The 25,973-nt window shown below is 60.2% G+C and overlaps 3 protein-coding genes across 4 annotated transcripts; all 3 read left to right on the forward strand.

The window, feature by feature from the left end:
- On the forward strand, positions 1-7,971 carry ATP6AP1 (ATPase H+ transporting accessory protein 1). Its single transcript, XM_045470783.1, has 10 exons — positions 1-213; positions 450-576; positions 2,966-3,040; positions 3,319-3,512; positions 4,039-4,079; positions 5,148-5,233; positions 5,672-5,910; positions 6,517-6,564; positions 6,657-6,888; positions 7,111-7,971. The coding sequence occupies exons 1-10, from the start codon at positions 68-70 to the stop codon at positions 7,318-7,320; spliced, it is 1,398 nt and encodes a 465-aa protein (XP_045326739.1). The 5' UTR covers positions 1-67; the 3' UTR covers positions 7,321-7,971.
- A 384-nt stretch (positions 7,972-8,355) lies between these two features.
- On the forward strand, positions 8,356-14,635 carry GDI1 (GDP dissociation inhibitor 1). Its single transcript, XM_045470943.1, has 11 exons — positions 8,356-8,720; positions 9,971-10,078; positions 10,218-10,317; positions 10,464-10,598; positions 11,061-11,259; positions 11,528-11,659; positions 12,248-12,347; positions 12,739-12,910; positions 13,209-13,353; positions 13,490-13,544; positions 13,627-14,635. Exons 1-11 carry the CDS (start codon positions 8,676-8,678, stop codon positions 13,777-13,779), a joined length of 1,344 nt encoding a protein of 447 aa, XP_045326899.1. The 5' UTR covers positions 8,356-8,675; the 3' UTR covers positions 13,780-14,635.
- A 731-nt stretch (positions 14,636-15,366) lies between these two features.
- On the forward strand, positions 15,367-22,057 carry FAM50A (family with sequence similarity 50 member A). Of its 2 annotated transcripts, XM_045471348.1 has the most exons (13): positions 15,367-15,598; positions 16,812-16,896; positions 17,003-17,102; positions 17,290-17,435; positions 19,861-19,937; positions 20,050-20,116; positions 20,258-20,319; positions 20,634-20,710; positions 21,093-21,147; positions 21,336-21,384; positions 21,484-21,554; positions 21,638-21,748; positions 21,879-22,057. In XM_045471348.1, the coding sequence occupies exons 1-13, from the start codon at positions 15,488-15,490 to the stop codon at positions 21,885-21,887; spliced, it is 1,020 nt and encodes a 339-aa protein (XP_045327304.1). In that variant the 5' UTR covers positions 15,367-15,487; the 3' UTR covers positions 21,888-22,057. The 2 variants fall into 2 exon arrangements, with proteins under 2 accessions (XP_045327304.1, XP_045327303.1); XM_045471347.1 differs by having other exon boundaries at positions 15,378-15,598; positions 21,484-21,748.
- The last annotated feature ends 3,916 nt before the right edge of the window (positions 22,058-25,973 follow it).

Below are 25,973 nucleotides of genomic sequence, written 5' to 3' on the forward strand. Positions count from 1 at the left end.
GGGGGGGGCGACGGTCACCTGATCTGCAGCGGCGGCGGCGGCCGAGGCAGCGGAGGCCGAGGCTGTGATGGCGGCAGCGACCGCAGCGGCTCGGCTTCAGGCGGGGACGCGGCAGGCCCCAGCGCTCTGGCAGATGCGGTGGCTACTGCTGGTGCTGGTGGCGGTGGCGGAGGCGGAGCAGCAGGTGCCGCTGGTGCTGTGGTCGAGTGACCGGTGAGCGTGGCGGGCCGGGCCGGCGCAGGCTGTGCTGCGCGCCGCGGCGGCTGAGGTGCCCTCGCCCGGCTCCGGGGCTGTCCTCACGAGCGGTGGCCAAGTGGGGCAGAGGGGGACTGTCCAGCTAGATCAGAGCTCGGGGCCCCACGCATCAAGATGGGAGCCCGTGAGCTTCAAATCCTAAGTCATGCGCCCCCCCCCCCCACCTTGACAGCACCTCTTCTGTCCCCTGCCAGGGACTTGTGGGGTCCTGCGGCCAACACCCACGAGGGCCACATCACCAGCGACATGCAGCTCTCCACCTACTTAGACCCCGCCCTGGAGCTGGGCCCCCGGAATGTGCTGCTGTTCCTCCAGGACAAGGTGCGCCCGCCCCACCTCTCTCTCCCTCAGTTGTCAGGAAGAAGTCAGGCCCTCCCCACCCCCGGACACCGAGGCCCATTCCCCAAGGGAGGCTTCAGTGACCTTGTGCCAACTGTAGGGACGTGGGACTCCTCTCTTGGGAAGAAGGCCTGCAGGAGAAGGTTCAGTGGGAAGGACGGGGGCCCTGAAATGGCACTGCCTCGATTGGGTGAAGCAGGGGGTCAGAGGGCAGATGTCTTCTGAGTACCAAGTACTTACCTGAGCTACTCTGTGCGGTGGGGATTATTGACCCTGTTTACAGATGACAAGACTTCTGTCCAAGGATGGCAATGGCAAATGACACAGCTGATGGGTGACAGAGTTGTGATCCTAACTTTAATGATCATAATTGAGATGATCGAAAATGATCACTTATTGACTGCTTCGTAGGCACTGTGCTAAGCTGATGTCATTTTCTTGGTTTTACCGCCGGGGAAACTGAGGTTGGTAGAGGTGTGACAATTGGCTGGTGGTCCGTAGTTTATGCGCACCACAGTTGGTTCCTGTCTGAGTCTGCCAGAGGACCCCCCCCCCACCACCACCACGGCTTGTGCTCTAGCACACAGTTTTCCCTCCCATGCAGGTTTCTCTGCCTCCAAAGCAGGTAGATGGACCATAAGAAGATTCTAGGGCAGTGGAGACTTGGTATTTGGGAGGTTACCAAGCCTCTGCTTATTCCTTCCTTGGTGGCGGCCTGTGTGGCTCATTCCCCTTGTGGTCTCCCCCTGTTGCCCTGTGGGAAGACAGTGATGGCCATGCTGGCCCGTAGTCCTGTCAGGAGGTGGTAAATAATGTAGTTAGACTGCAACTTAGTCCTAGTTCTACTACTTACCAGACTCTGGACGTGCGAGAGAATCAGAGAATGCCTGTTTCCTTATCTGTAAAATGAAGACACCACCTCTGTCAGAGGGCTGTGAGGAGCAACTCTTATAATCTATGTAAAACAGCTCCCTGCGGTCCCCTTATGGCATTCACACGTTCATTCATTTGCCAAACGTGGACTGCCTAGTATGTACCAGGTATCAAGTGTTGGGGACAGAGCAGTGAGCAGAATAACCCAAGCCTCTACCTGGCAGAAGCTGACGTTCTTGTGAGGGCAACAGGTAAATGCTGAACTGGTGTATGATATAATGTCAGTGCTGTAGTTTTCAGAGAAGGAAGCAGGCCAAGGGGAAAGAATGACTGGTGATGCTGTTTAAGGGTGATCAGGCAAGGGCTCCCTGACAATATCCGAGCAGATACCTAAATGGAGGGAGGGACAGAGCCATGTGGGTATGGGTGGGAGGGCTTCCTGGCAGAGGGAACAACAGGTGCAAAGGCCCTGGGCCAGGAGTGCTCTCCGTGAGCCCAGAAAGAGCTGGTGTGGCTCAAGCGGAGTGTCGTGAGGGAGAGAAGGGGGTAGGACATGGTCAGCCAGGTAGCCAGGACATGAGGGGGAAAGGCTTGCTGTAGTTCTAAAGGTGGCGGGAAGCTTTGGGGCAATTTGGGGGCAATTTTGAGCGAAGACTATCGGGAAGACACAGTAGTGGTTACTGGGCTTTCAGAATGAGAGCCCAGGCGGCCAAACAGGGTCAGGATCCCAGCCCAGAAGAGAGAGGAGGCTGGGCAAGTGTGTGTACTAAACAGAACGAGGTTAGGGAAACTGATTAAGATCGCCTCTGGGCCTAACTGGGAAAAGCCAGAGGAAGCTGGGAGTTGGGGTGGAGGGGCAGGAGTTGAAGGACATCTGTAGGTTGGAGAGGAATAGGGAGGGGTCAGGGTTACTGTGTCCGGAGAGCTCAGAAGACTCAGAAGACTTGGGCCTTCTTAAGCGCATTCCATCGTCTTCACCTCTCTCCTCCCACCAAAACGAGGCAGGGAAGGAGGCCCTTGCCCTTGTCTGAGAAGGGTCCCGTCCAGACCGGACATAGGCGGCGTTATAGCCATTGCGACTGAATGCAGCTTCTCGTTTTCTCTGACTTCCGCCCCGGGGATGGGGGGCGCTGCAGTAAATGCTCCTCGCTGCCCCCTACCCCTCTCCCAGCTTCCCCATTCCGTACCCAGTTCCTCATCCGAAGGTTGGTGGCTGACTCTTAATCCTGAGGTTACCACAAGTCAGCTGCCCACAGATTTCCTCCCAACCCCGTGACCACCACCCATGTTTTCTCACCCTGCCAGGAGGGTGCCAAACGAAAAAAAGAGAACCTTCCTTTCCCCCACTCCCTATCCCCAAGCGTGCCTTTGTTCAGTCTTTTGACCAGACCATAGCTGGCTGTAAATGAGATTTGGCTGGCCCCGCAAACGCACACGGAAGCTGTGTGCCCCTTCCCTGGCCCCACCTTCGGAGGCATCCTCTCTGCTTCTCTCCTAGCTGAGCATTGAGGACTTCACAGCATATGGTGGCGTGTTTGGAAACAAGCAGGATAGCGCCTTTTCGAACCTGGAGGTAAGCGTCCCCTCCCAGCCAGGGGCCACGGGGGCTGTCCAGCACTCTCCCCCACAGCACAGGAAAAACCGTCCCCTTAGGAACCAGACATGCAAGCTTGGGGGTAGAAAAGCCTGAGGTGTCGGGGGCCAGGAATGTGGGGTGTTTTCTTTCTGACCTCGGATAAGATGCCGGTGTGGGTGTGCCTTGCTAAAGAGGGCTGCCACGGAGGTTTGGGGGCTGGCACGGGCCCACTGGTCCCTTGCTGACTTGTCCTTTTGCCTCCCCCCGGCCCCCAGAATGCCCTGGATCTGGCTCCTTCCTCTCTGGTGCTTCCTGCCGTCGATTGGTATGCGGTCAGCACTCTGACCACTTACCTGCAGGAGAAGCTTGGGGCCAGCCCCCTGCACGTGGACTTGGCCACCCTGCGGGAGCTGAGACTCAATGCCAGCCTCCCAGCCTTGCTGCTCATCCGCCTGCCGTACACAGCCAGGTGTGTCCTAGCCCCGGGGCCCAGAGAGCAGTGAAGCTCTTGGCCGTGGTAGCACAACTTGGCCAAAACATCAGTCCTCCTGTTCAGTACCTTGAAGCCCTATCAGAAGGTGCCTCGTATGTCCAGAAGAGGCGGGAAGGGCCTCTGGTCGGTTGTGACTCAGGAGTTAGCGCCCGCCCCTGAGTGAGGCCCTCTAGAGACGAGGCAGATCTGGGCCCTGCTGGTGGCAGCTAGCTCCCTTGGCCAGGACACGTTCACGGAGCAGCCGGCGGCGGGGCCTCACCCGGGTCTGTGAAGCTGGAGGAGAGGGGCAAGGGCAGGGCCACGCAGTGAGCAAAGGTGCGGGGGGAGGAGTGACCATGGCTTCCAGAGCCCCCGGCTGGAGTGTGCGGGGTGAATGGGACTAGTAGGGGAGGATGGTGGCATGGGGTGGAGGACACGCTGGCGGAGTAGGGGGCAGGTGTCCCCAGGCGGTGGGGAGCTGTTGGCGTTGCAGGGGCTCAAACGCTCTGCTTCTCTTCCACAGCTCAGGTCTGATGGCGCCGAGGGAAGTCCTCACGGGCAATGGTGAGTGGGCTCAGGGAGGGCATGCGTTTGCCAGCCTCATTCAGCCCGTGGCTGCAGAGAGCTGGCTCCAAGTTCCCCAGGCCCTCTTCATTCCCAGGGTGCCCCCCCCCCCACTTCTCAGAATGATTGGCGGCTGAGCAGAGAAATGCGGCCCCCAGGCCTCACCCCTCTTCAGCCAGCTCGAGGTGTTGGGACATCTAGGGGCCTTCCGTGTGGGGGGGCCCGTGGAGTCCATCTCCACTCCAGAAGCGTGAATCCTAGAGTTTTGGGTTTAACAGACCGGAAGTGTTTCAAAAAACAGTTCTGAGGACTTCCCTTTTGCTATGAAGGATGATCGTTCCCCCCAAAAGGTCATTGAAAATGTCTAAGTGAACCTGGAGTTTTCTATGTCTCTGTCTTTTCTTATTTATTTATCTATCTATTTATTTATTATTTTAATGTTTATTTAGTCTTGAGAGACAGACAGAGCGTGAGCAGGGGAGGACAGAGAGAGAGACACACACACAGAATCCGAAGCAGGCTCCAGGCTCTGAGCTGTCAGCACAGAGCCCGACGTGGGGCTCGAATTCACAGACCACGAGATCATGACCTGAGCCGAAGTCGGACACTTAACCGCCTGAGCCACCCAGGCGCCCCTTTTCTCATTTAATTTAGTTAGGGCTTGGCATTAGAGAGCCAACTGCTGAGGCCGTAGGTGTCCCCGGGGGAGGCTGGGGGTGCGTGGGATAAGAAGCAGCTGCTCTTAGGGACCCGTGAGGGACCCTGAAAACGTGAGTGAAGGGTGATAGGAGCCAGCTCTGTGAGGATCTCGGTGTCCCACCACACAGGGTGTGTCAGTTGCCAGGGGTGGGAGGCTTCACAGTGCAGACATCTGGTGGTCCCCACCCCAACACGGTAATCCCACTGGATGTTGTCAAGAGAGGCCGCTCACATGGCACATGGAAGGGCACAGCCCCGTCTCCGTTGTCTTCTGCTGCGGGACTGGCAGCCGGCTTCTGGCAGGTGTTGGGGCGTTACCGTAAGTAGCTATCTGCGACCTGGTTCTCTGCTCTCCCCCTCGCTCCTCAGATGAGGTCATTGGGCAGGTGCTGAGCACACTCAAATCCGAGGACGTCCCGTACACCGCGGCCCTCACGGCGGTCCGCCCTTCCCGGGTACGTAGTGTGTGCTTCTGCAGGGGCCCTGGAAGCCGGGGGCAGAGGCAAGTGCTGAGTGGGCCTAGGTGTGTGGCTCTGAGGGGAATGCCCTGGGGGGGCCGGTTTCTTCCCTGGGCCTATGTGGGGGGACAGGGATGAACCAGAAAGTGACGCTTTCTCTTTCCAGGCTGCAGCCTTCCATCTGGCCCAGTGGGCCTCACAGGCTGGCATATTTGGACAGTATGTCCAAGTGTTCCTAATCTGGAGGGACTAGGAAGATCACAGGGGCTTAGGGGTCCGCCCGGGAAGAGCTTCCTGGAGGAAGGGCCTCCGAGTATGACCAGTGCAACTGCAGATACTAGAGAGGGTGCCCAGCGGGGACAATGAGGAAGGCCACTTGATTCTGGGCCATGCTCTCAGCTCCGCTGAGACAAGGCTTGTGGGTTGTTTGTACAGGTGGCCCGTGATGTAGCCATGGTGACTGGGGGGCTAGGTCGCCAGCTGCTGCAAAAACAGACAGTGTCAGCTGTGGTCCATCCCCCTGTGAGTTACAATGACACTGCCCCCCGGATCCTGTTCTGGGCCCAAAACTTCTCGGTGGCATACGGGAACCACTGGGAGGACCTGACCTCCCTCACCTTTGGGGTCCAGGATCTTAACCTCACTGGCTCCTTCTGGAATGACTCCGTTGCCAGGTAAGGGCAGAGTTCCTGTCACTGCAGGTGGGTGCATGTGTGTGTTGGGGGGGAGGTTCCCTGTGGGAAGCAGGTGAGATTGTGGGGTGGGGCAGGTGGAGGGCTCTTGGAGTGGGGCTTGCTCAGAGTTTTGCCTCTCCGTGCCTTCTAGTCCTTGCCCAGAACCAATCACCAGGGAACCTGACACTTCCCCACACCCCCTTCGCCTTAAACAGCCTCAAGGTGACTGCCCGAGGGTGTATACCAGGCCTGAGTTAGTTCTAGGGCTTCTGTACCCTCGCTGCGTGGCTGGAGAGACCACCTCTATCCCCAAAGCCCAACCCGGGCATCTCAGCAACCCCGAGGGGACCTGAAAGGAGGGGCAGTGGGCTCAGGGAAGCCAGAGGAAGGTGCTTTTAGCTGGAGGTGGGGGACCTGGGTGCTGGTTTCTGACCTAGATGTGATAGGGCCTTAGTTTCCCCATTTGTCAGGTTGGGACACTGCCTCTTCAGGTGCTGTGAGTCCCCGGGGCAGCATAGGTGGAGTGGACTTGAGGAACTTGCTCTACTGCTAGGTGTTAAAGGCCCCCCAGAGCCTGACAACTCCCCTCTTACTCTGGCCCCGCAGGCTTTCGCTGACCTACGAACAACTCTTTGGTACCACCGTGACATTCAGGTGAGTCCGGGGGGCAGTTGACGTGTGGGCAGGCTGGCGTGGCTCCGGCCTTCCCGGCTGCCTGACGAATCCCCGGACGGCCTCTCCCTCAGGTTCATTCTGGCCAACCGCTTCTACCCGGTGTCTGCCCGCCACTGGTTTACCATGGAGCGCCTTGAAATCCACAGCAACGGCTCTGTCACCTACTTCAATGCCTCCCAGGTCACAGGGCCTAGCATCTACTCCTTTCATTGCGAGTACGTCAGCTGTCTGGGCAAGAATGGCGACCTCCTCGTGCCCCGCGTGCGGCCCTCTCTCTGGCAGATGACCCTTCAGCACTTCCAGGTAGGGAGCGCGGGGCCCGGGCTGTGGGGAGCAGCGTACCTGGGGGAGGCGGGTGGGCAGCGGAGGCCTGATGGCTCCCGGCATCTCTGGGCCTGGGCTTGGCCGCGTAGTTGAGGGTCCTGTGCCCACAGTACTGCCATTCTGTGGGATCTGGACTAACCCACTAACTTGGGACCCCCGGTCCTCACGTGGGGCCACATGGTCCTTTCTGTCCCCTCCCAGATCCAAGCCTTCAACGTGACAGGCGAGCAGTTCTCCTACGCCAGTGACTGCGCCGGCTTCTTCTCCCCGGGCATCTGGATGGGGCTGCTCACTTCCCTGTTCATGCTGTTCATCTTTACCTATGGCTTACACATGATCCTCAGCCTCAAGACCATGGACCGCTTTGACGACCACAAGGGCCCCACCATCTCTTTGACCCAGATTGTGTGACCCCATGCCCGTGGGGGGTTGCAGGCACGATGGTGTCCAGGTTGTTGCTTTCCCACCTCGAGGCACGCTGGACCGAAGGGCTTCCCCTCTTCCTACCATAGCATGAACCCCCCAGTTCCCCTCGGCCTGTCTTGTTACCCGTTCAACACGCTGAGGGGCTCTCCACCCTCCATCTACCAGCAAGGTGTACATAGTTCTTCGTAGATAGGAGACAGATCTCCCAGGTCCAGTCATTGTAGGGGGAGAGGACATGAGTTCTGGGACCCCCTCTTCCCCCTTATTTATTCTCATCTCTCCACCTTCACCCTTTGCTGTTTATAGTGCTTTTGTGTATCAAATGCTCCCTCCCCAGACTTTACGGGGCTCCCTGCAGCAGCTAGAAGCTGAAGGTTCCCTGAGTTTGGGGCGGTGTGGAAGTACTATTTAATTGTCCTGCTTGGCTGGTGTCATTGTCTTTTGGTGATGTTGTGCTAATAATAAGCAGTACACTGGGGTTTATTTCTGTGGCCTGAGAAGGAAGAGACCTCCACAGCAGCTGGGTTGGGTGTAATCATTGGTTTTCTGGCATGTACCCGCCAGGAGTGCCTGGCAGGAGCCTGGGGTTCTGGGTGGTTTCCTTCCTAATAAAATAAAGACAGGTTGCCATGCTTAGGCCTCTTGTCACTCATTTCTGCACCGGGCACGAGGGGATGCGCTTGGCTGAGGGCTGCAGGAGGAGGCGCCCGGATGTAGCTGTAACGGAGTCAGGCCAAAGGGAAGGCCGGAGGGTCTTCAGCAAGCCCTTAACCGGCGAGGGTACGGAGGGGCTGAGGCTCGCGGGCGGGGAGGGCGGGGCGGTCCGTGCCTGTGGGGGCGGGGAGGGGGGGGGAGAGACCGTCGTGACAATAGCTGCCTTCGCGTCCCGAGGGGGCCGCCCCCGGCTGCCGCAGCGGCGCGCGCCCGCCGCACCCAGCCTCCTGGGGGGCGGGGCGGGCGGCCGGGTCGCGCGCGGCTCCCGCGCACGAATCCCTCGCGGGCCGCAGCACCGGCCGCCGGCCGCCCCGCCCGCCCCGCCCCTCTCCTGTCCCCTCGGGGCTCTCGGCGAGCGACGCCGCCCGCGGAACCGCGCTCGTGCTGCCTCCCGGACCCCGGCCGCCCTCCTGGGAGGCGAGCCAGGGAGGCGGTGGCCCCAGCTGGCGCGGCGGGACGCGGGGAGGGGCTGGGACTCTTTGACGCGGCGGAGGGGTCAAGCGGCGTCGACTGCCGCCATCTTTGGTCCAGTGCGGCGGCAGTGGCGGCGGCGGCGGCGGCGGCGGCGGCGAGGACTGTGCTGAAGGAGGAGGAGGAGCGACGGGCGCTGGCAGCGAGGCCTGACCATGGACGAGGAATACGACGTGATCGTGCTGGGGACCGGCCTCACCGTAAGTGCGGTCTCAGGCGCCCGGGGTCCCGTATCGTCTCGTCCTTCCTGCGGCGCTGCCGCCCCCGACCGCCGACCCCATCTTCCCGTCATTGCCGTCCGAGGCACTCGGGTCCCCAAAAAGACCGCCCCGTGCCCACCCCACCACCGTCCGCGACATCGTCTTTCTCCACCCCCGTCGCCCGGTCTGCAAGAAGCGGCCCTCTACCTAGCCGCCCCCTCGACTCCCCGGGCTCGACCTCCGATCCCCCCTTCCTCTGTATCCAGGCCTCCTGGGCCAGAAGATGCACCCCCCACTCGGCCGGAGTCCCCCCTCCCCGCCGTGCCCCCGACCCCGCCCACCAGGCCCCCAGCCATCATCCGCACCCCTCGCCCACACAGCATCCCTCCCACATCTTGTGCTAATTCTGGTGCGGGTGAAGTACAAGGTCCCTGGGTAAGGGGGCCTCACCGGGGCGGGCCCTCATCCTGCGTTCCTGGCTTCTCAATGCGGCCCGGGGCCCAGGGAATGTTCCAGAAGGAACAGCATTGGGGCCAGGGAGCACATTCCCGCTACCCTACCATGGTTTCCCATGGAGATTCCAGGCTGAGGAGTATTTGCAGCCTTTGTCCTTGGCCTGGTGACAGAAACGAGTGAGGGTGTTTATCTTCCCTCTTCCCCCAGACCCTGTTGGACTGCTCCCCTGGAGAGGCTCCTCTTTCTCAGTCAGGGTGTAGAAGCCCCTCCTGTGGCTGGGCACACACACACACACACACACACACACACACACACAGGGTCAGTCGCTCCTGTCCTTTGAGGAAAGAGCAGCCCAGGGTGGGGCCTGAGATTGCAGGCCGGTGTCGAGCCTCTCTTCACTTCCCTTTCTGGTGCCCTTCGTTGTTCAGCTGGATCTCCTCTGAGGCTCATTGTGGGCTTTCTGCCTTTTAGCGTGGTCCTACGTAGATAGATGGCTTTCTTGTCATGGCCAAGACCATCCCGGTGTCTGCTGGGCACTCTTTCTCTGGACACCGTCCTTATTTCTTTTTCCTTGTTCACCTCTGCTCAGCAAAGTTGTAAAAGGGACTGTGGTCAGATGAAGCTGTCACCCCGGCTTTTAGGGGAGCCAGCCAGCCAGGGGTGGAAGGAGCTTCCGCTGGAGCAGGGTCTCTGTAGGTTTGCTCTCCCGTCAGGTTTAGGGTGGGGAACAAATCAGGGCGGCTGTTGGGAATGTGGGCAGAGGGAAATGCAGCAAGGGTTGCCCCCTTCTCCAGGAATGTATCCTGTCCGGCATCATGTCCGTGAACGGGAAGAAAGTGCTGCACATGGACAGGAACCCCTACTATGGGGGAGAGAGCTCCTCCATCACGCCCCTGGAGGAGGTGAGGCTCCTGGGCCCAGGCCCATCCCCCGTTGCCCTTTCACAGAAGCTGCCTGAGCAGCTCCATAGATTCTCTGGGAAAGGGGGGCAGGGACCAGACGGGGTGGTCCTTGAGGCGCCTCTCTTTCTCCTGTTTGCAGCTGTATAAGCGTTTTCAGTTGCTGGAGGGGCCCCCTGAGGCCATGGGCAGGGGCCGAGACTGGAACGTCGACCTGATCCCCAAATTCCTCATGGCCAATGGTGAGAGAGATGAAAAGAGGTGTCGTGGGAGGTGATGAGGACGGCTGAAGGGGGGCAGGCTCCGGAGGAGGGGTGGCCATACCAGCTAGGGAGCTTCGGGAGGGGGGAAGCTGTGCCAATGTTGTTTCTTCCCCACCGCCCCACAGGGCAGCTGGTAAAGATGCTGCTATATACAGAGGTGACGCGCTACCTGGACTTCAAGGTGGTGGAAGGCAGCTTTGTCTACAAGGGGGGAAAGATCTATAAAGTGCCATCCACTGAGACCGAAGCCTTGGCTTCCAGTGAGTACAGGTTCCCTGAGCCAGAGAATTATGGCGAGGGGCAGAGCAGGGCGCCCAAGGTCACATTCCCCACGCACTGCCAGAAGCCCCTTGGTCTGGCCTCCTTCAACTGCCCTGAGCCTCACAGTGGAGGCCAGGAGGGAAGTCCACACGCAGAACGGATGTGTGGATGGTTGCTCCTTCTGGAAAGACTTCAGCCTCTTGACCGGGGCTCCACTTGTCCCGTGAAACATCCCCAAGTGTTGGAGCTGGGAGGATCTGCAGAGTCTGTCCAGCCCAATCCCCTCTTTGTACAGGTGGGGAAACTGAGACCAAGAAGGGCAAAGGGGCTCATGTAAGCTTACACGGTGGTCGTCAGCAAAGCTTGGCTGGGAGCTAGGGCACCTGCTTTCTTAGCCCGCCTGCTGGGAAGGAGGGCTTCACGTTCTGTGGGGTACAGGCTTCTCGCATCTGCCTCCACAGATCTGATGGGCATGTTTGAGAAACGGCGTTTCCGCAAATTCCTGGTGTTTGTAGCAAACTTTGATGAGAACGACCCCAAGACCTTCGAGGGTGTCGACCCCCAGAGCACCAGCATGCGCGACGTCTACCGGAAGTTTGACCTGGGCCAGGACGTCATCGACTTCACTGGCCATGCCCTGGCGCTCTACCGCACTGATGAGTGAGAGGAAGCTGGCGTGGCAGACCCCCTCGTCTGGCTGCACCCTGCCCTCCCCACTCCTGCATGCGGCTCCCTCCACCCGCCCTGCACGTTTCTCGTAGTCAGCCACATGTTCACCCGTCAGCCTTTTTTGTTCTTCTTGCGCATTTATTTGACCCGGAGCCTTCCCCAGGCCGTAGACGGTGGTGGGGAGGCTGGCCTGGTGCTTGGGTGGGGGTGAGCTGGGGTGCTGCTGTTGGAGCTTCTTCTCTTGACCCCATCCTCCCAGTTACCTGGACCAGCCCTGTCTCGAGACCATCAACCGCATCAAGTTGTACAGTGAGTCCCTGGCTCGGTACGGAAAGAGTCCTTATTTATATCCACTCTACGGCCTCGGTGAGCTGCCCCAGGGCTTTGCAAGGTGAGGTGGCTTTTTTCTGTTGGCAGTACTAAGTAGGACCAAGAACGGAAATGGCCTTGAGGATTTTTGTGGCATTCGTGCCTTCCCATCGTGGTCTAGTGTGCTTTATACTGCACGTGCCCGGGTGCTGGGGCGGGGGGCGGTGTGCCACAGCAGGGCGTGGAGGTACAGGGTTGAAGGACCAGGGCTTCACCAACAGGGCCTGCCTGGCTCCCAGCCACGTTCAGGCGGCACCACGGCTGGGCCTGGGGCCTTGGAACCTCAAGTCGGAGGGCTTCCCCAGAGCCCTTTGTTCTGCTCCCCAGACCATTCCCTTGAGGAGCCATGCCCTTAGGCTTCTCTCACGGTAGCCCTTTGCAGAGTGGTTTGGGTGGCAACCGGAGAGGAAGGAGTACTCCGAATTCAGTCCTGAGTCTGTGGCAGTGACAGAGGTGGGAAGAACCACCAGGTCTACTGAGCTCTGCCTGCCTAGGGCAGCCTTCTTTGTACCCCAGGACTGGTTTGGAGGCGGGGGGTGGACAGCACAGGGGCACCAGTCCCTGTTTTCTCCTGGGAAGGAGACTCCCACCATCACTCTTCCCGCCGCAGGTTGAGTGCCATCTATGGGGGGACATACATGCTGAACAAACCCGTGGATGACATCATCATGGAGAATGGCAAGGTGGTGGGTGTGAAGTCTGAGGGAGAGGTGAGCCTTCTCTGTGGTGCAAGGATGGCGGTCTGGGTGGGGCTTGGCCTTCTCCTTAGAGGCACTCTCCCCGGTGACTCGGCCTCTGCTGGGTCTCTCCGTGGGTCCCCTTGGGCTGCGGACCAGGGCTCCAGAAGGAGTCCACCTAGCCACTTCTGTTGGTGAGAGGTAGCTCTCAGACCCGCTTGCCGTGTCAGGGGTCCAGGGAGTGTTCCCCATCACAGGGTCTCGGTTAAAAGGTGTTTCCCAGCGCTGCATTCGGGGGCCCACCTCCCCGAGGTACAAGATGAAGCTGTACCGCTCAGAGGAGCACAGTGCCAGCCCTCGCTGTGGACTCAACCCCACGACCACCTAGGGGAGTGTTTGGATAGGCCTTCCGGTGTTTTCACAGGTGGCCCGCTGCAAGCAGCTGATCTGTGACCCCAGCTACATTCCAGACCGGGTGCGGAAAGCCGGCCAGGTTATCCGCATCATCTGTATCCTTAGCCACCCCATCAAGAACACCAATGATGCCAACTCCTGCCAAATCATCATCCCCCAGAACCAAGTTAACAGGAAGTCAGGTAGGCTAAGCCCCACGTGACTTCCTCTAGTGTGTTCTCTTTGGGGTGGCTCTGCCTCTCCCCGTAATTCTTGGAGCTCTCTGCCTGATCCCTCCATGGAAGGATGGGGACCCGCATAGCAGGCCCTGTGACTTGGGGCCCTAGGGATTGGGTGGCTTGGGCTGTGCTCTGTGAGGGTGGCAGTCTGGATGCTGCCTGCTGTGCCGGACTGGGGAGGAGTGGGCAGACAGGCCCGAATCGAGCCCAGCTTCCAGGGGCCCTCTGTGCCCGTGTTAACGGAGCCCCTTCTTGCGGGCAGACATCTACGTGTGCATGATCTCCTACGCACACAACGTGGCCGCGCAGGGCAAGTACATCGCCATTGCCAGCACCACGGTGGAGACTGCAGAGCCGGAAAAGGAGGTTGAGCCTGCCCTGGAGCTGCTGGAGCCCATTGACCAGAAGTGAGGGGCTGGGGGGCTGGGGCCGAGGCTGGGCGGGAGGGAAGGGAGCCGAGGAGCTGGGGAGGGGGGGGTGCAGAGGCCACGGGGAGTAAGGCTTGTCGCGAGGTCTCCTCCCTCCCCTCTGTGTACCCCTCAGGTTTGTGGCCATCAGTGACTTATATGAGCCCATTGACGATGGTTCTGAGAGCCAGGTAAGCAGGCTGTCTTGGCCCCAGCTCCTAGCTGCCTACCCAGGGCCCCTGCCCAGCTCACCCTGGCTCTGGGTGTTTTCAGGTGTTCTGTTCCTGTTCCTATGATGCCACTACACACTTCGAGACAACCTGCAATGACATCAAAGACATCTACAAGCGCATGGCAGGCTCTGCTTTTGACTTTGAGAACATGAAGCGCAAACAGAATGACGTTTTTGGAGAAGCTGACCAGTGATTGATGCCCCTCCCCCACAGCCTAGCCCTTGGTGCCCTCTCCCCTGACCTGAGTCGGTTTTCCTCCAGGGCTGGGGAGATGGGCGTGGCTGGGCACCCCTGTTTCCAGCATTCTCTGCTTCCCCCACCACATTCTACATTCCTGTCACCCACCTCATTGATTCACTGACCAAATCCTTAACCTTAGTGATGGTTTGGGAGACGGGGGGTTGGATAGCATCCTCTTTCTTGGCCCTTCCTTATTCTGGGAAAAGAGGGTTCTTTCCCTTGTGTGTGTCTCTTCCCCCTCCACTCCTAATTCTTCTGCTCTGTTTGGGAAGAACGTGGAGGAAAAGCTGACTTCTGTCCCCACTGCTCTTACCCCTACTTGTAGTGGCCTTTGGAGATGCCCCCTGCCTCCCCCCACCAGCTCTCTTGCGTGTTGGAGAGAAGGGGCCCTCCCAGCACAAAGTTGCATTCCGCCCCCCCCCGCCCGCCCCGCCCTCTTTAATTTATTCTAATTTATTAACTTCGGCCCCCCTGATTTGGGAAGGGAGCAGAGTGCCTCTGCCCGCAGCCTTCTGGTGTGGCCTGGGAGGGGGGAGGGCTTGCGTGCAGCCCGGTTGGAGGTTGATCTTGCTGTTTTTGTTGCTAGTTTTGTGTTTGTGTTCTCTGGCATTTGCCGAGAGAGAAAAGAAATGTGAGCAAAGCAGAAGGAGGTGGGAAAATGGATCCAAACCCCAGTGCGCCCTGCCCCAGCCCACAACCTTTCCCTTAGTGGTGGGAAACCCTTATCCTGCAAAGTGAATGTGTCCCCTTCCCCGACCTCTAGTGTATTTCACAGAAAACCTCTCAATAAAACTGTGTTGAAACCCGAACCCAGGTCTTTCGCTTTATTTCCAAAAAACGGGTGCTGGTGGGGCCTCTGCTCCTGGGGCTGTTTTGTTGTAGCAGTTCAGACTCTGGCTTAGTTTTGCTCCGGATGGGAGTGAAAGGGGACTTTCTTCATCAGGGAATTAGCTGCTAAACCAAAAGGGCCCGTCCGGAGGAAATTGGTCACACCGGCTTACCCAAGGCCACCCAGCAAATTGGTGCTGGCACCAGGACTGCAGTCCCTTAGGGTCAGTGGGGGGGGGGGGGGAGGGGAGGAGAGGGAGAAAGGAGTCCGGCATGGGGTGGGGGGTGGAAGTAGAGGAAGTGGAGAGGGCAGGGTCCCTGTCTCCAGGTCAAGGAGGAGGACACCCAGGCCCAGCTTCATGGCCTGGGTTAAAACAGGAGACTGGGGCCCAGTCTTGGGTGGGGGTGGGGGGTCAAAATCGAAGCTGTGGGAACCGGGGTGGCCTCAGGGAGGCAGCAAAGGGCGCGGGGCAGCGGTGTGGGTCTGGCCTTGGGCTGGCCTCAGCATTAAGGAAGAGGAGGGTCTGGGGGCCCAGGCTTGAGGTCAGCTGGCTGAAGCAAGACGGGGGACCCAGCCTCGGGCCAGGGGGTAACGTCATCAAAGGGATGACGGGGAATCTAGGAAGCGAGCGGCTGGGGTCCAGCCTCCGGAGGCCGGCGGGAAGGGGCGGGGCGGCCGGCGGGGCGGGGCGGGGTGACTGCGCGTCCCCTGGTGCCTGACGTCACCGCGCGGGCGTCAGCTGACTGCACGGCCGCCGCCGTCCCTGCAGCCTCTGAGACTCCAGCAGGCCGCTGTCGCTGTCGCCGCCACCGCCGCCGCCGCCGCCGCCGCCATGGCTCAGTACAAGGGCGCCGCGAGCGAGGCGGGCCGCGCCATGCACCTGATGAAGAAGCGGGAGAAGCAGCGCGAGCAGATGGAGCAGATGAAGCAACGGATTGCCGAGGTGCGGGCCCGGCCGGGGCCTCTTAGAGCACGCGCGCCGCCCGCCGCCCCGGCCCTCTGGGGCCCCGCGAGACCCTGGGCGGCGGATGCAGAGCGCAGGCGGCGAGCCGGGGCCGGCCCCTTGCTCCCGCACCTCCAGCAAAATGTAGAAACGATCTGGCGACAGTCTGCTCATCTGTAAAATGGGCCCAGGAGGCGGAGACGAGCTAGCTTGTGACAAGCTCCCAACAGGAGGGAGCCGTAGTCGTGGCTCCGTTGGTGGCATTAGGGCTCCCCTCGCGTACACAGAGCGTCCTCGCCCTGGCCCCTCGGCCCTGAGAACGAGGCCTCTGCCCTGATCCCATGGATGCCAGGGAAGTCAGGCCCCACAGGCCGTGGCGCATCCACAGGCCACTGAGGCTCATTCCAGAGCCCTTTGCACCGTGACAGAGGCAGCGTCCAGCGTCCGGGGTGCTAGCGGTTCACTAAGGGCTTTAATGAGTGGTCGGTGGCGGCGGGCTGGCAGGAAACAGGATTCCTCTGCTTGGGCCTTTTGGGGAGACTCGTCGGCAGAGCGGGGACCCGGAGTGAGAGGGGAGAGCAGGCTACGTTGGGTACTGTGGATGCCAGGCCCAGGGAGACAGCTGTGCGCCGGGGCCTGGCGTGGCCTCGCTTCACGCTGGTGCCCAAGCCCTGCGGTCTTGGTGCGGGCTCTTCAGCCCGTGGAGTTGCATTTCTCTGCTGGCCACCTGCGTTGGAGGCCACCAGCCAGAGAACGACCTGTGTGGTACCGAGTGGGGTGGGGCTGGCCTGGAGCGAGGTCTCATGGGAAGCTGTTGGCAACATCTAGAGCCCCTTGGCCACTCTTCACTCTCTCCTGTCACCTCTCGGCTTGGGTCTCCAGACCTTCAGCTTAAAGGCTGGGTATGAAAAACACCCAAGACAGGTAGGGCCTGTGACCCCAGGGTCACTGAGGGAATTCTGGTCCCCAGCAGGAGACATGGAGGGGCCAGATCAGCACACAGGTCGCAGGGAGCCACTTCATTTGGCTCCCTCAGCACTGGAAGGGCCCTTCACAGCCCTGTGGAACCTCCCATTGATCGAGGAAAGGGGACATGTCTTTCCCAGGGTCACATTATCGTGAGCCCAGCGGCAGATCTGGGATTAGAGCCCAGCTCCCCGCTTTCCCGGTGGGGTGGTGGGGGGCCCTCACCGCTGTCCTCCCTCTGCCACAGGAGAACATAATGAAATCTAACATCGACAAGAAGTTCTCTGCGCACTACGACGCCGTGGAGGCGGAGCTCAAGTCCAGCACCGTCGGTGAGCGAAGCGCACACCCCCCCCCCCCCCCCGCCCAGATCCAGAGCCCTGCTGCTTCCCCGCGCTGGGCCACCCACCCTTATCCTCGCCTCTCCTCACCTCGTAGGTCTCGTGACCCTGAATGACATGAAGGCCAAGCAAGAGGCGCTGGTGAAGGAGAGGGAGAAGCAGCTGGCCAAGAAAGAGCAGTCGAAGGAGCTGCAATTGTGGGTCCTGACATCTCAGCCGGCAGCCCCCCCTCCACGCCCCGGCCCCAACGTATAGCTAGTGCTTGGGGGTGGGCCGGGCGCTTCCTGCCCCGTGAGAGTGGGCCCGCCTGTCTGCAGGCGGCTCTGGGCTAGGGAAGGGGCCTCAGGGTGGGGACGTCGCGCATGGTGTGCTGTGCCTTGGTAGGAAGCTGGAGAAGCTACGAGAGAAGGAGCGCAAGAAGGAGGCCAAGCGGAAGATCTCCAGCCTGTCCTTCACTCTGGAGGAAGAGGAGGAGGCAGGTGACGAGGACGAGGAGGTGGCTGTGTATGAGGAGGAGCTGGAGAGGGAAGGTAAGGCTGGCTCTGGGAAGCCAGGCCATCGGAGGAGAAGCATATCCGTTACCCCGTCTCGATGGCCTGCTCCGTCGTGGTCCTGAACCTCACACATCGGGTGGGAGAGAGAGCGGCCGTGGGGCTTGCCTCCAGGGGCAGAGCGAGTCAGGGCCTGGCGTGTGGCCGCTAGGCAGGGCTGTGGGCTCTTGGGTGCAAGATGCCGATGCTTGATCGGGAAGTCTTCAGAAGCTGCCCTTCGTAAGTGCCCATGAAGGATGGACCGAGGAGGGGAGAGGATGGCCTTGGGGCAGCCCAGCAGAACCTTCTGCGACGATGGAGACGTTCGGCTCTGTGCTGCTAGCTGGCCACTGAGCACGTGGCTTGTGTAACTGACGCCGAGTGTCCGTTGTTTGATTCATTTCAGTGTAAATTGATACAGCCACACACATTCAGGACCTCAGTAGAGGTCTCAGCCGAGGGACCAGGGGGTGGCAGGGACAACTCGGGAAGGCTGGGGAGCAAGGATGAAACCAGCATGGGGGGCCCGTGCGCCCCGTACCTGTTCTGAGCCAGCACCGAGGCAGACAGATAGAGGCAGGGCGCCTTTTCCTCTCCTTGGAGTCACATGGGTGAGCGCGCGCCCTCTGAAGGGCCCGGGTCCAGCCCAGGGCGGGGAGAGCGTCTCACGGTGGGAACAGGTGAGCCGGGCCTTTAGAGCGAGGGGACTTCCACGAGCAACCAGAGGTGAGGTGTGGAGGGATGTATTGCGTCCAGAATGAGTGTGGCCGGCAGCAGAGCCAGCGGGAACGGACACAGTTGAGGACGTGGCAGGGCTTCCCGGCGGGAGGGATCTGAGGCGGGGGATGGTACCTCACGGCGTGGCCGCGGCCCCGTATGGTGGCTTCAAGAGGACCGGCCGACGCGGTAAGGAGAGAGCCCGAGCCTCCTGGGTTGCCCTGTGTTCACGAGCCGCAGTCAAACATGCTGAAGAGAAACCAGTGAAGATAACTGCAGTCCTGTTTAGTAATTTTGTTTCTTTATTTATTTTGAGAGACAGAGGTAGAGAGCAGGGGAGGGGCGGAGAGGTCGGGGGAGAGAGGGAATCCCAAGCAGACTCCGTGCCGCCAGCACGGAGCCTGACACGGGGCTTGAACCCACGAACCGTGAGATCATGACGTGAGCCAAAGTCAAGTGCCGGATACTCAACCGGCTGAGCCCCCTGGGCGCCCCAGTGCTGTTTCGTAATATAAGTGTTGAGTAGCATTCGATACTGTGCGTCTTTGCGGCAGGGAGCGCTGTGGTGGACGGCGCGGATCTGGGGGGAGGCCGTGAAGCTCAGTGTGTGTCACTGGGGCTTTGTGAGCACTTCCTTCCCCACAGTGGTTTTGTTTGGGGGGCCCGGCGATGAGGCACTGGCGTGGGATTCTTCTCTGGGTGATGCTGACGTGCAGCCGGGCTCCGGAACCGTGCTCCTAGGAGCCTGTAAGACCCTTTCAGGGGGTCTGCGAGGTCAAAAACACTTCCATAAGCGCGGCAAAGCCTGCTCGGCCTTTTTCATCCTCCTCCTCTCTTGAGCGTGTGGTGTGGAGCTTTGCAGAGGCCACGTGACATGTGATGATGTCATCACTCCAACAGCTAACAGAACGTGGGCCTTCCCATTTCCGGGCCTTCACTGTCTCTCAGGCTGAATTTCAAATTCGGCGACTACCCAGAGCTACAGCCCCCGGAGGCGAGAGCTCTCCGGGGTCCTCGGTAACTTGTAAGGAAGAGGGTTCGGGGTGCTGACACCAGCAAGTTGTAGTTCCTTCGTGTCTGAATTAGGGAAACTGAGTCCCAGAGTCCAAGATGTTGACGAGCCTGGCCTGAGCCCTAGCGGGGCTTCTCCTTCCCTCTTCCCCTCCAGCCCCAGTGTTAGTCGTCGTGGGACTTTGGGCTTCAGTGTCCTTCTCTGGGAACAAGGAGTGCCACACCCCTTCGGGGCCGTCGTGAGGGTTAGGTGATACATCGGGTGTGGGCCCATGATGAGCACGGCTCCCGGTGCGGAGCGGGTCCTCCGCAAGCATCCACCCTTCTGAGGATGCCCCGTCCCTCCATAGAGAGGGCCCTTTGCTCCCTCACACACCAGCACCGATGCCTGAGGTCCCCTGAGGCGCCTGAGGTCGCAGCTGATGGGATGTGAACACAGTCCCCGAACTCCTGTCCAGCTGCTGGCAGTGGAGAGCGAGGCGAAGGCCTCTTGGCAAAGGTGCTTTTTGGGTCTCCATAGTGCTGTGGACGAGACAGTGCCGGCCACTGTGACTGGGAACCCACGGTGGTGCCGCGGCGGCTCCGGGGAGCCTCCAAGGAGGTGGTGTTTGAGCTGAGGCTGCAGAGACAGAGGGCCAGGGTGCCCTGGCAGTGGGGCCTGTCATGCAGCCGACTGCCCTGTTTCCTTTTGCTCCAGAGATCACTGCAAAGAAGAGGAAATTGGGGAAGAACCCAGATGTGGACACGAGCTTCCTGCCCGACCGAGACCGTGAGGTAAGAGTGGCCTGCTCCCTGGCTCGGGCAGGGGCTTTTTCTCAGGGAGTGGGGTCCTGCTCGCCCCCCAAACAGCCCTGGGCCCCCCTCCTTCATCCCCCTCCTCTCCCAGGAAGAGGAGAACCGGCTCCGGGAAGAGCTGCGGCAGGAGTGGGAGGCCAAGCAGGAGAAGATCAAGAGTGAGTGCCTGCCGCGTGGGGTGCTGGGGGTGGGCTGCCTCTCCTGCCGACAGTTGTCGGGGCAGAGGCCTCAGGTCCCAGGAACTCGCAGGGGGCAGGGACGTCTGCGTCTGGAGGCCAAAAGGCAATTCTGCTTTGTAGGCGAGGAGATCGAAATCACCTTCAGTTACTGGGATGGCTCCGGGCACCGGCGGACGGTCAAGGTGGGTGGTGGGGAGCACGCGCAGCCCCCTCCCTGGGCCCCCCCCCCCCAGGGCCCAGCCTCCCTCGGGTTCAGTGGGAAGGAGCTTTCAGTCCTGACTTCAGAATTTCACAGGCTCTTTCCTGTGGGAGGACCCCGGGGAGCCTGGAGGGACAGGGCAAAGGGCCTGTCCCTCGTGGGGGGTAGCCTGGGGCTCCTAGGTCCCCGGCAGGGACCTCTGGGCCACTGCCTTCTTAAGAGCTCTTCTCCAGGCTTCTGTCTTGTGTTACCAACCCCTTGCTCCTGTGGATGCTCGTTCCCGGGCCGCTCCTCCAGATGAAAAAGGGCAACACGATGCAGCAGTTCCTGCAGAAGGCCCTTGAAATCCTGCGCAAAGACTTCAGCGAGCTCAGGTGCGCGTGAGCTCAGGAGCACGCACAGCACGTGTGTGTGCTTGCGCATCTGGAGCGCAGGGTCCCAGGTGCCGGAGCCCCAAAGTCTGGCTGCTGCTCCTTGGGTGGGAAGGTGGCACGCTGGGCACTGTGTGCCTGAGCCAGAGGGTCAGGTTTCTTTTCCGTTCGTGTCACCGGGGACAGCTTAGGTGGGGGTATCCGTTTTGGTTCTTTAGCCCCGAGGCGTAGGGTGGTGGGTGCCCATCCTGGGCCCGCCAGACCTTGCAGCCTGCCACGAAGCATTCTGGGTTGCCACCGGGACCACTGCCTCCCAGCTCCGGTGCCGGGGTTTCCTTGGGTGGCGGCTCCCGGGCGCCCACAGCCTCGTGCCTTTCTCCCTCAGGTCAGCGGGGGTGGAGCAGCTCATGTACATCAAGGAGGACCTGATCATCCCCCACGTGAGGCCCTTCTCTTCCCTGCGGCTGGGGGCGGGGCGGCCGGGCGGGGCCGTGGACCGTGGGGTGCCTCGGGGCTTCTCGAGAGGGCACCTTGCTCCAGCCTGGCCCTCTGGCTCGGGCTGGCGGGTGGGCTGCGGGGGGGTGGGGGGGGGGGTGGCTCGTCAACCACGGCTCTCTCGCCTTCGCAGCACCACAGCTTCTATGACTTCATTGTCACCAAGGCCCGAGGGAAGAGTGGTAAGTGTGCCCGGCCCGGCCCCCTGCCTTTGAGTTCTCTCCTGTGTGGCAGGGTGGCAGCGTGACCCTGACCTTGGGATGGCTGCTGCTTCCCTGCAGGGCCGCTCTTTAATTTCGACGTTCACGATGACGTGCGGCTGCTCAGTGACGCGACCGTGGAGAAGGACGAGGTGTGGCGGGGGAGGAAGAGCGGAGGGGCGGGGTGCCCGCCCTCCCCCCCAGTAGCCTTGAACGGCCCTTCTCCCCGCCTCAGTCACACGCGGGCAAGGTGGTGCTGCGGAGCTGGTACGAAAAGAACAAGCACATCTTCCCTGCCAGCCGCTGGGAGCCCTATGACCCCGAGAAAAAGTGGGACAAGTACACGGTGAGCGGCACCGGGCCGGGAAGGCTGGGTGGGGGTCGGGCTGGGCGGGCCATTAGAGGATGGAAGGCCAAGGCCTCCCGGCCCCTGCTCCGCTTCACCTCCCTCTTCTGTGCTCTTGTGCTCACACCAGATCCGGTGAATGTCGCCGCGCCTCCGACCCCCTCCGCCCCCTTCCCGGGGCCTCCGGACTCCGGGCGCTGCCCCCCACTGTCCCGGCCCTGACGTGAAGGGCCGGCTGGCCCCTGCCCCTGCCGTCGTCATTTACTGCCTTTTTCTTTTACAGTAAATAAACACGTGTCCGAGTCGGAACACCTCCGTCGTGTTTTGTTTTAAACATTTTCTGAAGGAAAATTCACCATTTTGACCCTTTGAAGGTGTCCGATTCAGGGGTCTTTGTCCATTCGCAGTGTTGGGCAACCATCACCTCTGCCTACTTCCAGAACATTTCTGTCATCCCTCGAGGAGACCCCGTGCCCATGCACAGTCCCTCCCCCAGTCCCTGGTACCCCCTTGTCTGCTTTCTGTCCACATGGGTTTCCCTCTTCTGGAAGTTTCACGTAAGTGGAATCATACAGTGTTTCTGGCCTTTGTGTCTGGTGAGAAAGTGTGTATCTGGTGCGGGTGGGGGTGGGAAGGCGGAAGAGGAATGTGAGTCTGTGGGGGGAGAAGGCGGCATCTGCAACCCACTGGGGCCTGGGCGGACCCAGCCGTCCTTGCGGCCAACCCGCACTCCCCAGGGCACCTACATGGCATTGTGGTTCCTTATTGTGGGTGGGAGGGGTGTCCCCCCAAGGCGCGTGGGCCCCTCTGTGCCTCGTAGCTCCCCGTTCCACAGGGGACGTGACCGGCCTGTGGCTCCCAGCGCCCTCCGTCCCTACCAGGGCTCTGCAGACACCCCTTGGCCCCCTGGTGCCGCTCCCTTCCCGGCATCTCTTCCCGTCCTCACGTGGGAAGGCGGCCGTGGGTGCTGTTACACGCGGGCTCAGCCAGCCCTGCTCGCACGGCCATCATGGTCCCAAGGGGACAAATCTGGTTTGGGGGTGGGTGCCCCTATTTCCCCCCCCCCCACCTTGGCAGCCAGATCCCCCAGTTCCCCTTGGGTAAGCTGAGGCAGGCGGTCCCATTCCGGGAGGCTGAGGAAGGCAATCTGACCAGTCCCGGCTTCCATTCTTCCCCTTGCCTGAGGCAGAGCAGAGGGAACGGGGCGGCCCCGGGGCTGGTAGAGGGCATCCAGGCTCTGGGTCTGGCCCCGCCTCCTTGGCAGATGCACAGATCTGACCGTGGGGGGACTTCCCGGGGTACAGAGGCTCCTGTGCCCTCCTCCCACGGGCTGGGCCCCGAGTCCTGTTCGGATGCAACATGGGAGGGGGGGGTCCTGGAGCAGAGCCATCTGGGGTCATTTGCAGGAGGGAGGAAGGCAGCCTGGGCCAGAGCACCTCGGGGCACAGCAGGGAGTGGGTGGCCAAGCCTGACCCTAGGTCCTGGACGTGGGGGACAAGTGTGAGGACGTCAATGGGGCCTTTTGTTTGGCACTGGGAACCCTGGACAGGGGATCGTCCGGCCTCTGCACCAAATCCTTCGTGCTGTCTCTGAAAAGGAAAGGGAGCCCCTGTTAGCCAGCTTACCCAATGGAAATGGTTTCCAAGGGAACCGCCTTCAGGGGGCCCATAGCTTCTGGAAAATAAACTCTTTGGGCCCAATCTTGGGTCCTGGCAGGAAAGGACCTGGAGGTTGGGCGGGGGTGGGTCAGGGAGGGAGTCTTTTGGGGGTCAGGATCGACGGGCCAGTGGGACTGTAAGGGAAGGAGACCCACTTCCTTATAGCCAATGAAGGGACAGAAAAGGCTATGCCATAGTTGGGGGTGGGGTCTCAGGGAGGAGCCCCTTGTCCTAAGTAAGGGCGTCACTCAGATGCTCTTCCTGGCTGCTGGCACTGGGCATCTGGCCTCACGCTTGGCTGGCACAGGCCAGAGTTCCTGTGAGGAGGGGGACGGCACGGCCTTCCTCTTGGGACCTTGGACCCACAGGAATGTGGAGCTCAGAGAGGGTGGGCGGCTGCAGGGAGAAGTAGGTAAGCTGTCTGGACAGGTGTGAGACTCTGGAACTAGTGACGTCACCAAGGTCAGTGAGTGGTCCCCGATGTGTCCGGGGACCAGCCTGTGCCAGGGGCGGGCTGGGTCCTGAGGACACAAGTGAGAGAGGCTTCATTCCTGATGTGTTTGGTGGGGGGCGGGGTGGGAGGCTGAGTGTGCACGTGTGTGAACGTAAACAACAAACAGGGAAACAAAAAGTGAACTTTCTGAGGTCAGGACATTGAAGCTGGCAAGAGGGACAAGAGGTCAGCCGTCTCAAAGTGGAGGAGGGAGTGTCGCAGGCAGAGGGGAGAGCAAGTGTGAAGACACTGGCAGGCAGGCTGGAGGTGAGCAGGGCTGGGATGGAGGGAAGGACGGACGGGAAGGAGAGGGAGGGGAGAGACAGGTCAGAAGCCTAGGGTCCGGGAGATGAGCCGGAGGGGTGGATGCCGATCCTTTCTCGTTTACCTTGAACAGTTCTGCAAAGCCCAGGTTTTCACCCAGTTCACACATCAGCAAGAAAGGGGGGACGCGGGGATGCCCCGCCTCCTGCCCGGCCCTCCCTTCCCACTCCTCAATGCCCCCAACACAGAAGCTCTTGCTTTTGTCACTTACCAATACGTCTGAGTGTCCTGTGTCTCTCTCCGCGTCTGTACATTCAGAGCCTCCTCATGCTTCTGTTTTAAAGGAGCATAATTGATTTTACTGACGTTGGCAAATTCCCCTCCCTAAGGCCTGGCCCATTTTGCAACCCCAGCAGCGGGTGAGAGTGTCCTGGCGCCCCTGAGCCTTGCCCACAGGGGACGGTCCCATCACTCCTCGCCAGGGGACAGACGCAACCCGAGACGGAGTGTGTGTTCTCGCAGTGGGGGCTTTTTTTTTTAATTTTAATTTTTTTTTTTTTAAATTTTTTTTTTTCAACGTTTATTTATTTTGGGGACAGAGAGAGACAGAGCATGAACGGGGGAGGGGCAGAGAGAGAGGGAGACACAGAATCGGAAACAGGCTCCAGGCTCTGAGCCATCAGCCCAGAGCCCGACGCGGGGCTCGAACTCACGGACCGCGAGATCGTGACCTGGCTGAAGTCGGACGCTTAACCGACTGCGCCACCCAGGCGCCCTTTTTTTAATTTTTAAAAAGTCTTTTCAACCGAAGGGCACCTGGGTGGCTCAGGCATTAAGCTTCTGACTTCGGCTCAGGTCATGGTCACGGCTCGTGAGTTCAAGTCCCACATCGTGTGACCTAGAACCCCGCTTCGGGTGAGCCCCGCTTCTCCCTCTCTGTCTCTTTCTCTCTCTCTCAGCACCTCGCTCACTTGCACACCCTCTCAAAAAAATTCTTTTCAACTGAGGAAAAATTCACATAACAATAACCATTAACCATTTAAAGATGTAGGTTTCAAAGTGGCATTTACTTTGTTCACAATATTGTGCAACTGTGACCTCTGCCTGGTCCCAAAACATTTCCATCACCTCAAAAGGAGACCCTGTGCCCATTAAATAGTCTCTCCTCACCCCCTTCCCCCGGCTCCTGACAACCACTAACCTTCTCTCTGTTTGTATGGATTTGCGTCTTCTGGAAATTTCACATAAACAGAATCATACAATTAAAGATCTATGGACATGGAAAGACACTTCATCTTCATGGATCGGAAGGCTCAACGCCGTCAGGGTGTCTCTATTAGGTTTCCATCGCTGTGTAACAAACTAAGCAAAACTCAGTGGCTTAAAACAACACCCAGTCGTTACCAGACCATTTCTGTAGGTCAGAAGTCCAGGCATGACATAAGCGGGGCCTCTACTCAGGGCCTCACGAGGTCGCCCTGAAGGTTGGCTGGGCTGCATTCTCATTGGAGGCTTGGGGTCCTCTCCCAAGCTCATATTGTTCTTGGTAGGGGTCAGTTCCCTGTGACTCCAGGACTAGGTCCCTGTTCTCTCATTGGCTGTGGGCCAGAGAATGCTCTCAGCTCCCAGAAGCCACCTGAGATTCACTGCTACCCCGGAGCCCTCCATAGCCATGTTCATGCTTGGAATCTCTCTCTTCAGGAAAGGCCCCTTTGTGGTTAAGGCCTCACCTAATTAGGTCTGGCCCGCCCAGATACGCTCCTTTTTGATGAACTCAAAGTCAACTGGTTAGTGACCTGACCATGGGAGT

The sequence above is a fragment of the Leopardus geoffroyi genome, chromosome X (assembly GCF_018350155.1).
Source record: "Leopardus geoffroyi isolate Oge1 chromosome X, O.geoffroyi_Oge1_pat1.0, whole genome shotgun sequence".
In the NCBI taxonomy this organism is placed as follows: domain Eukaryota; kingdom Metazoa; phylum Chordata; class Mammalia; order Carnivora; family Felidae; genus Leopardus; species Leopardus geoffroyi.

Bases quoted from the DNA above. Each gene is read 5' to 3' on its own strand.
- ATP6AP1 (XM_045470783.1), top strand. From the start codon at position 68: ATGGCGGCAGCGACCGCAGCGGCTCGGCTTCAGGCGGGGACGCGGCAG. The intron at 4,080-5,147 runs GTGAGTGGGCTC...CTCGCTCCTCAG, and splicing joins GGAAGTCCTCACGGGCAATG to ATGAGGTCATTGGGCAGGTG. The intron at 6,889-7,110 runs GTAGGGAGCGCG...GTCCCCTCCCAG, and splicing joins TGACCCTTCAGCACTTCCAG to ATCCAAGCCTTCAACGTGAC.
- GDI1 (XM_045470943.1), top strand. From the start codon at position 8,676: ATGGACGAGGAATACGACGTGATCGTGCTGGGGACCGGCCTCACC. The intron at 11,260-11,527 runs GTGAGAGGAAGC...CCATCCTCCCAG, and splicing joins GCGCTCTACCGCACTGATGA to TTACCTGGACCAGCCCTGTC. The intron at 12,911-13,208 runs GTAGGCTAAGCC...TCTTGCGGGCAG, and splicing joins CCAAGTTAACAGGAAGTCAG to ACATCTACGTGTGCATGATC.
- FAM50A (XM_045471347.1), top strand. From the start codon at position 15,488: ATGGCTCAGTACAAGGGCGCCGCGAGCGAGGCGGGCCGCGCCATGCAC. The intron at 15,599-16,811 runs GTGCGGGCCCGG...CCTCTGCCACAG, and splicing joins TGAAGCAACGGATTGCCGAG to GAGAACATAATGAAATCTAA. The intron at 20,117-20,257 runs GTGAGTGCCTGC...TCTGCTTTGTAG, and splicing joins CAAGCAGGAGAAGATCAAGA to GCGAGGAGATCGAAATCACC.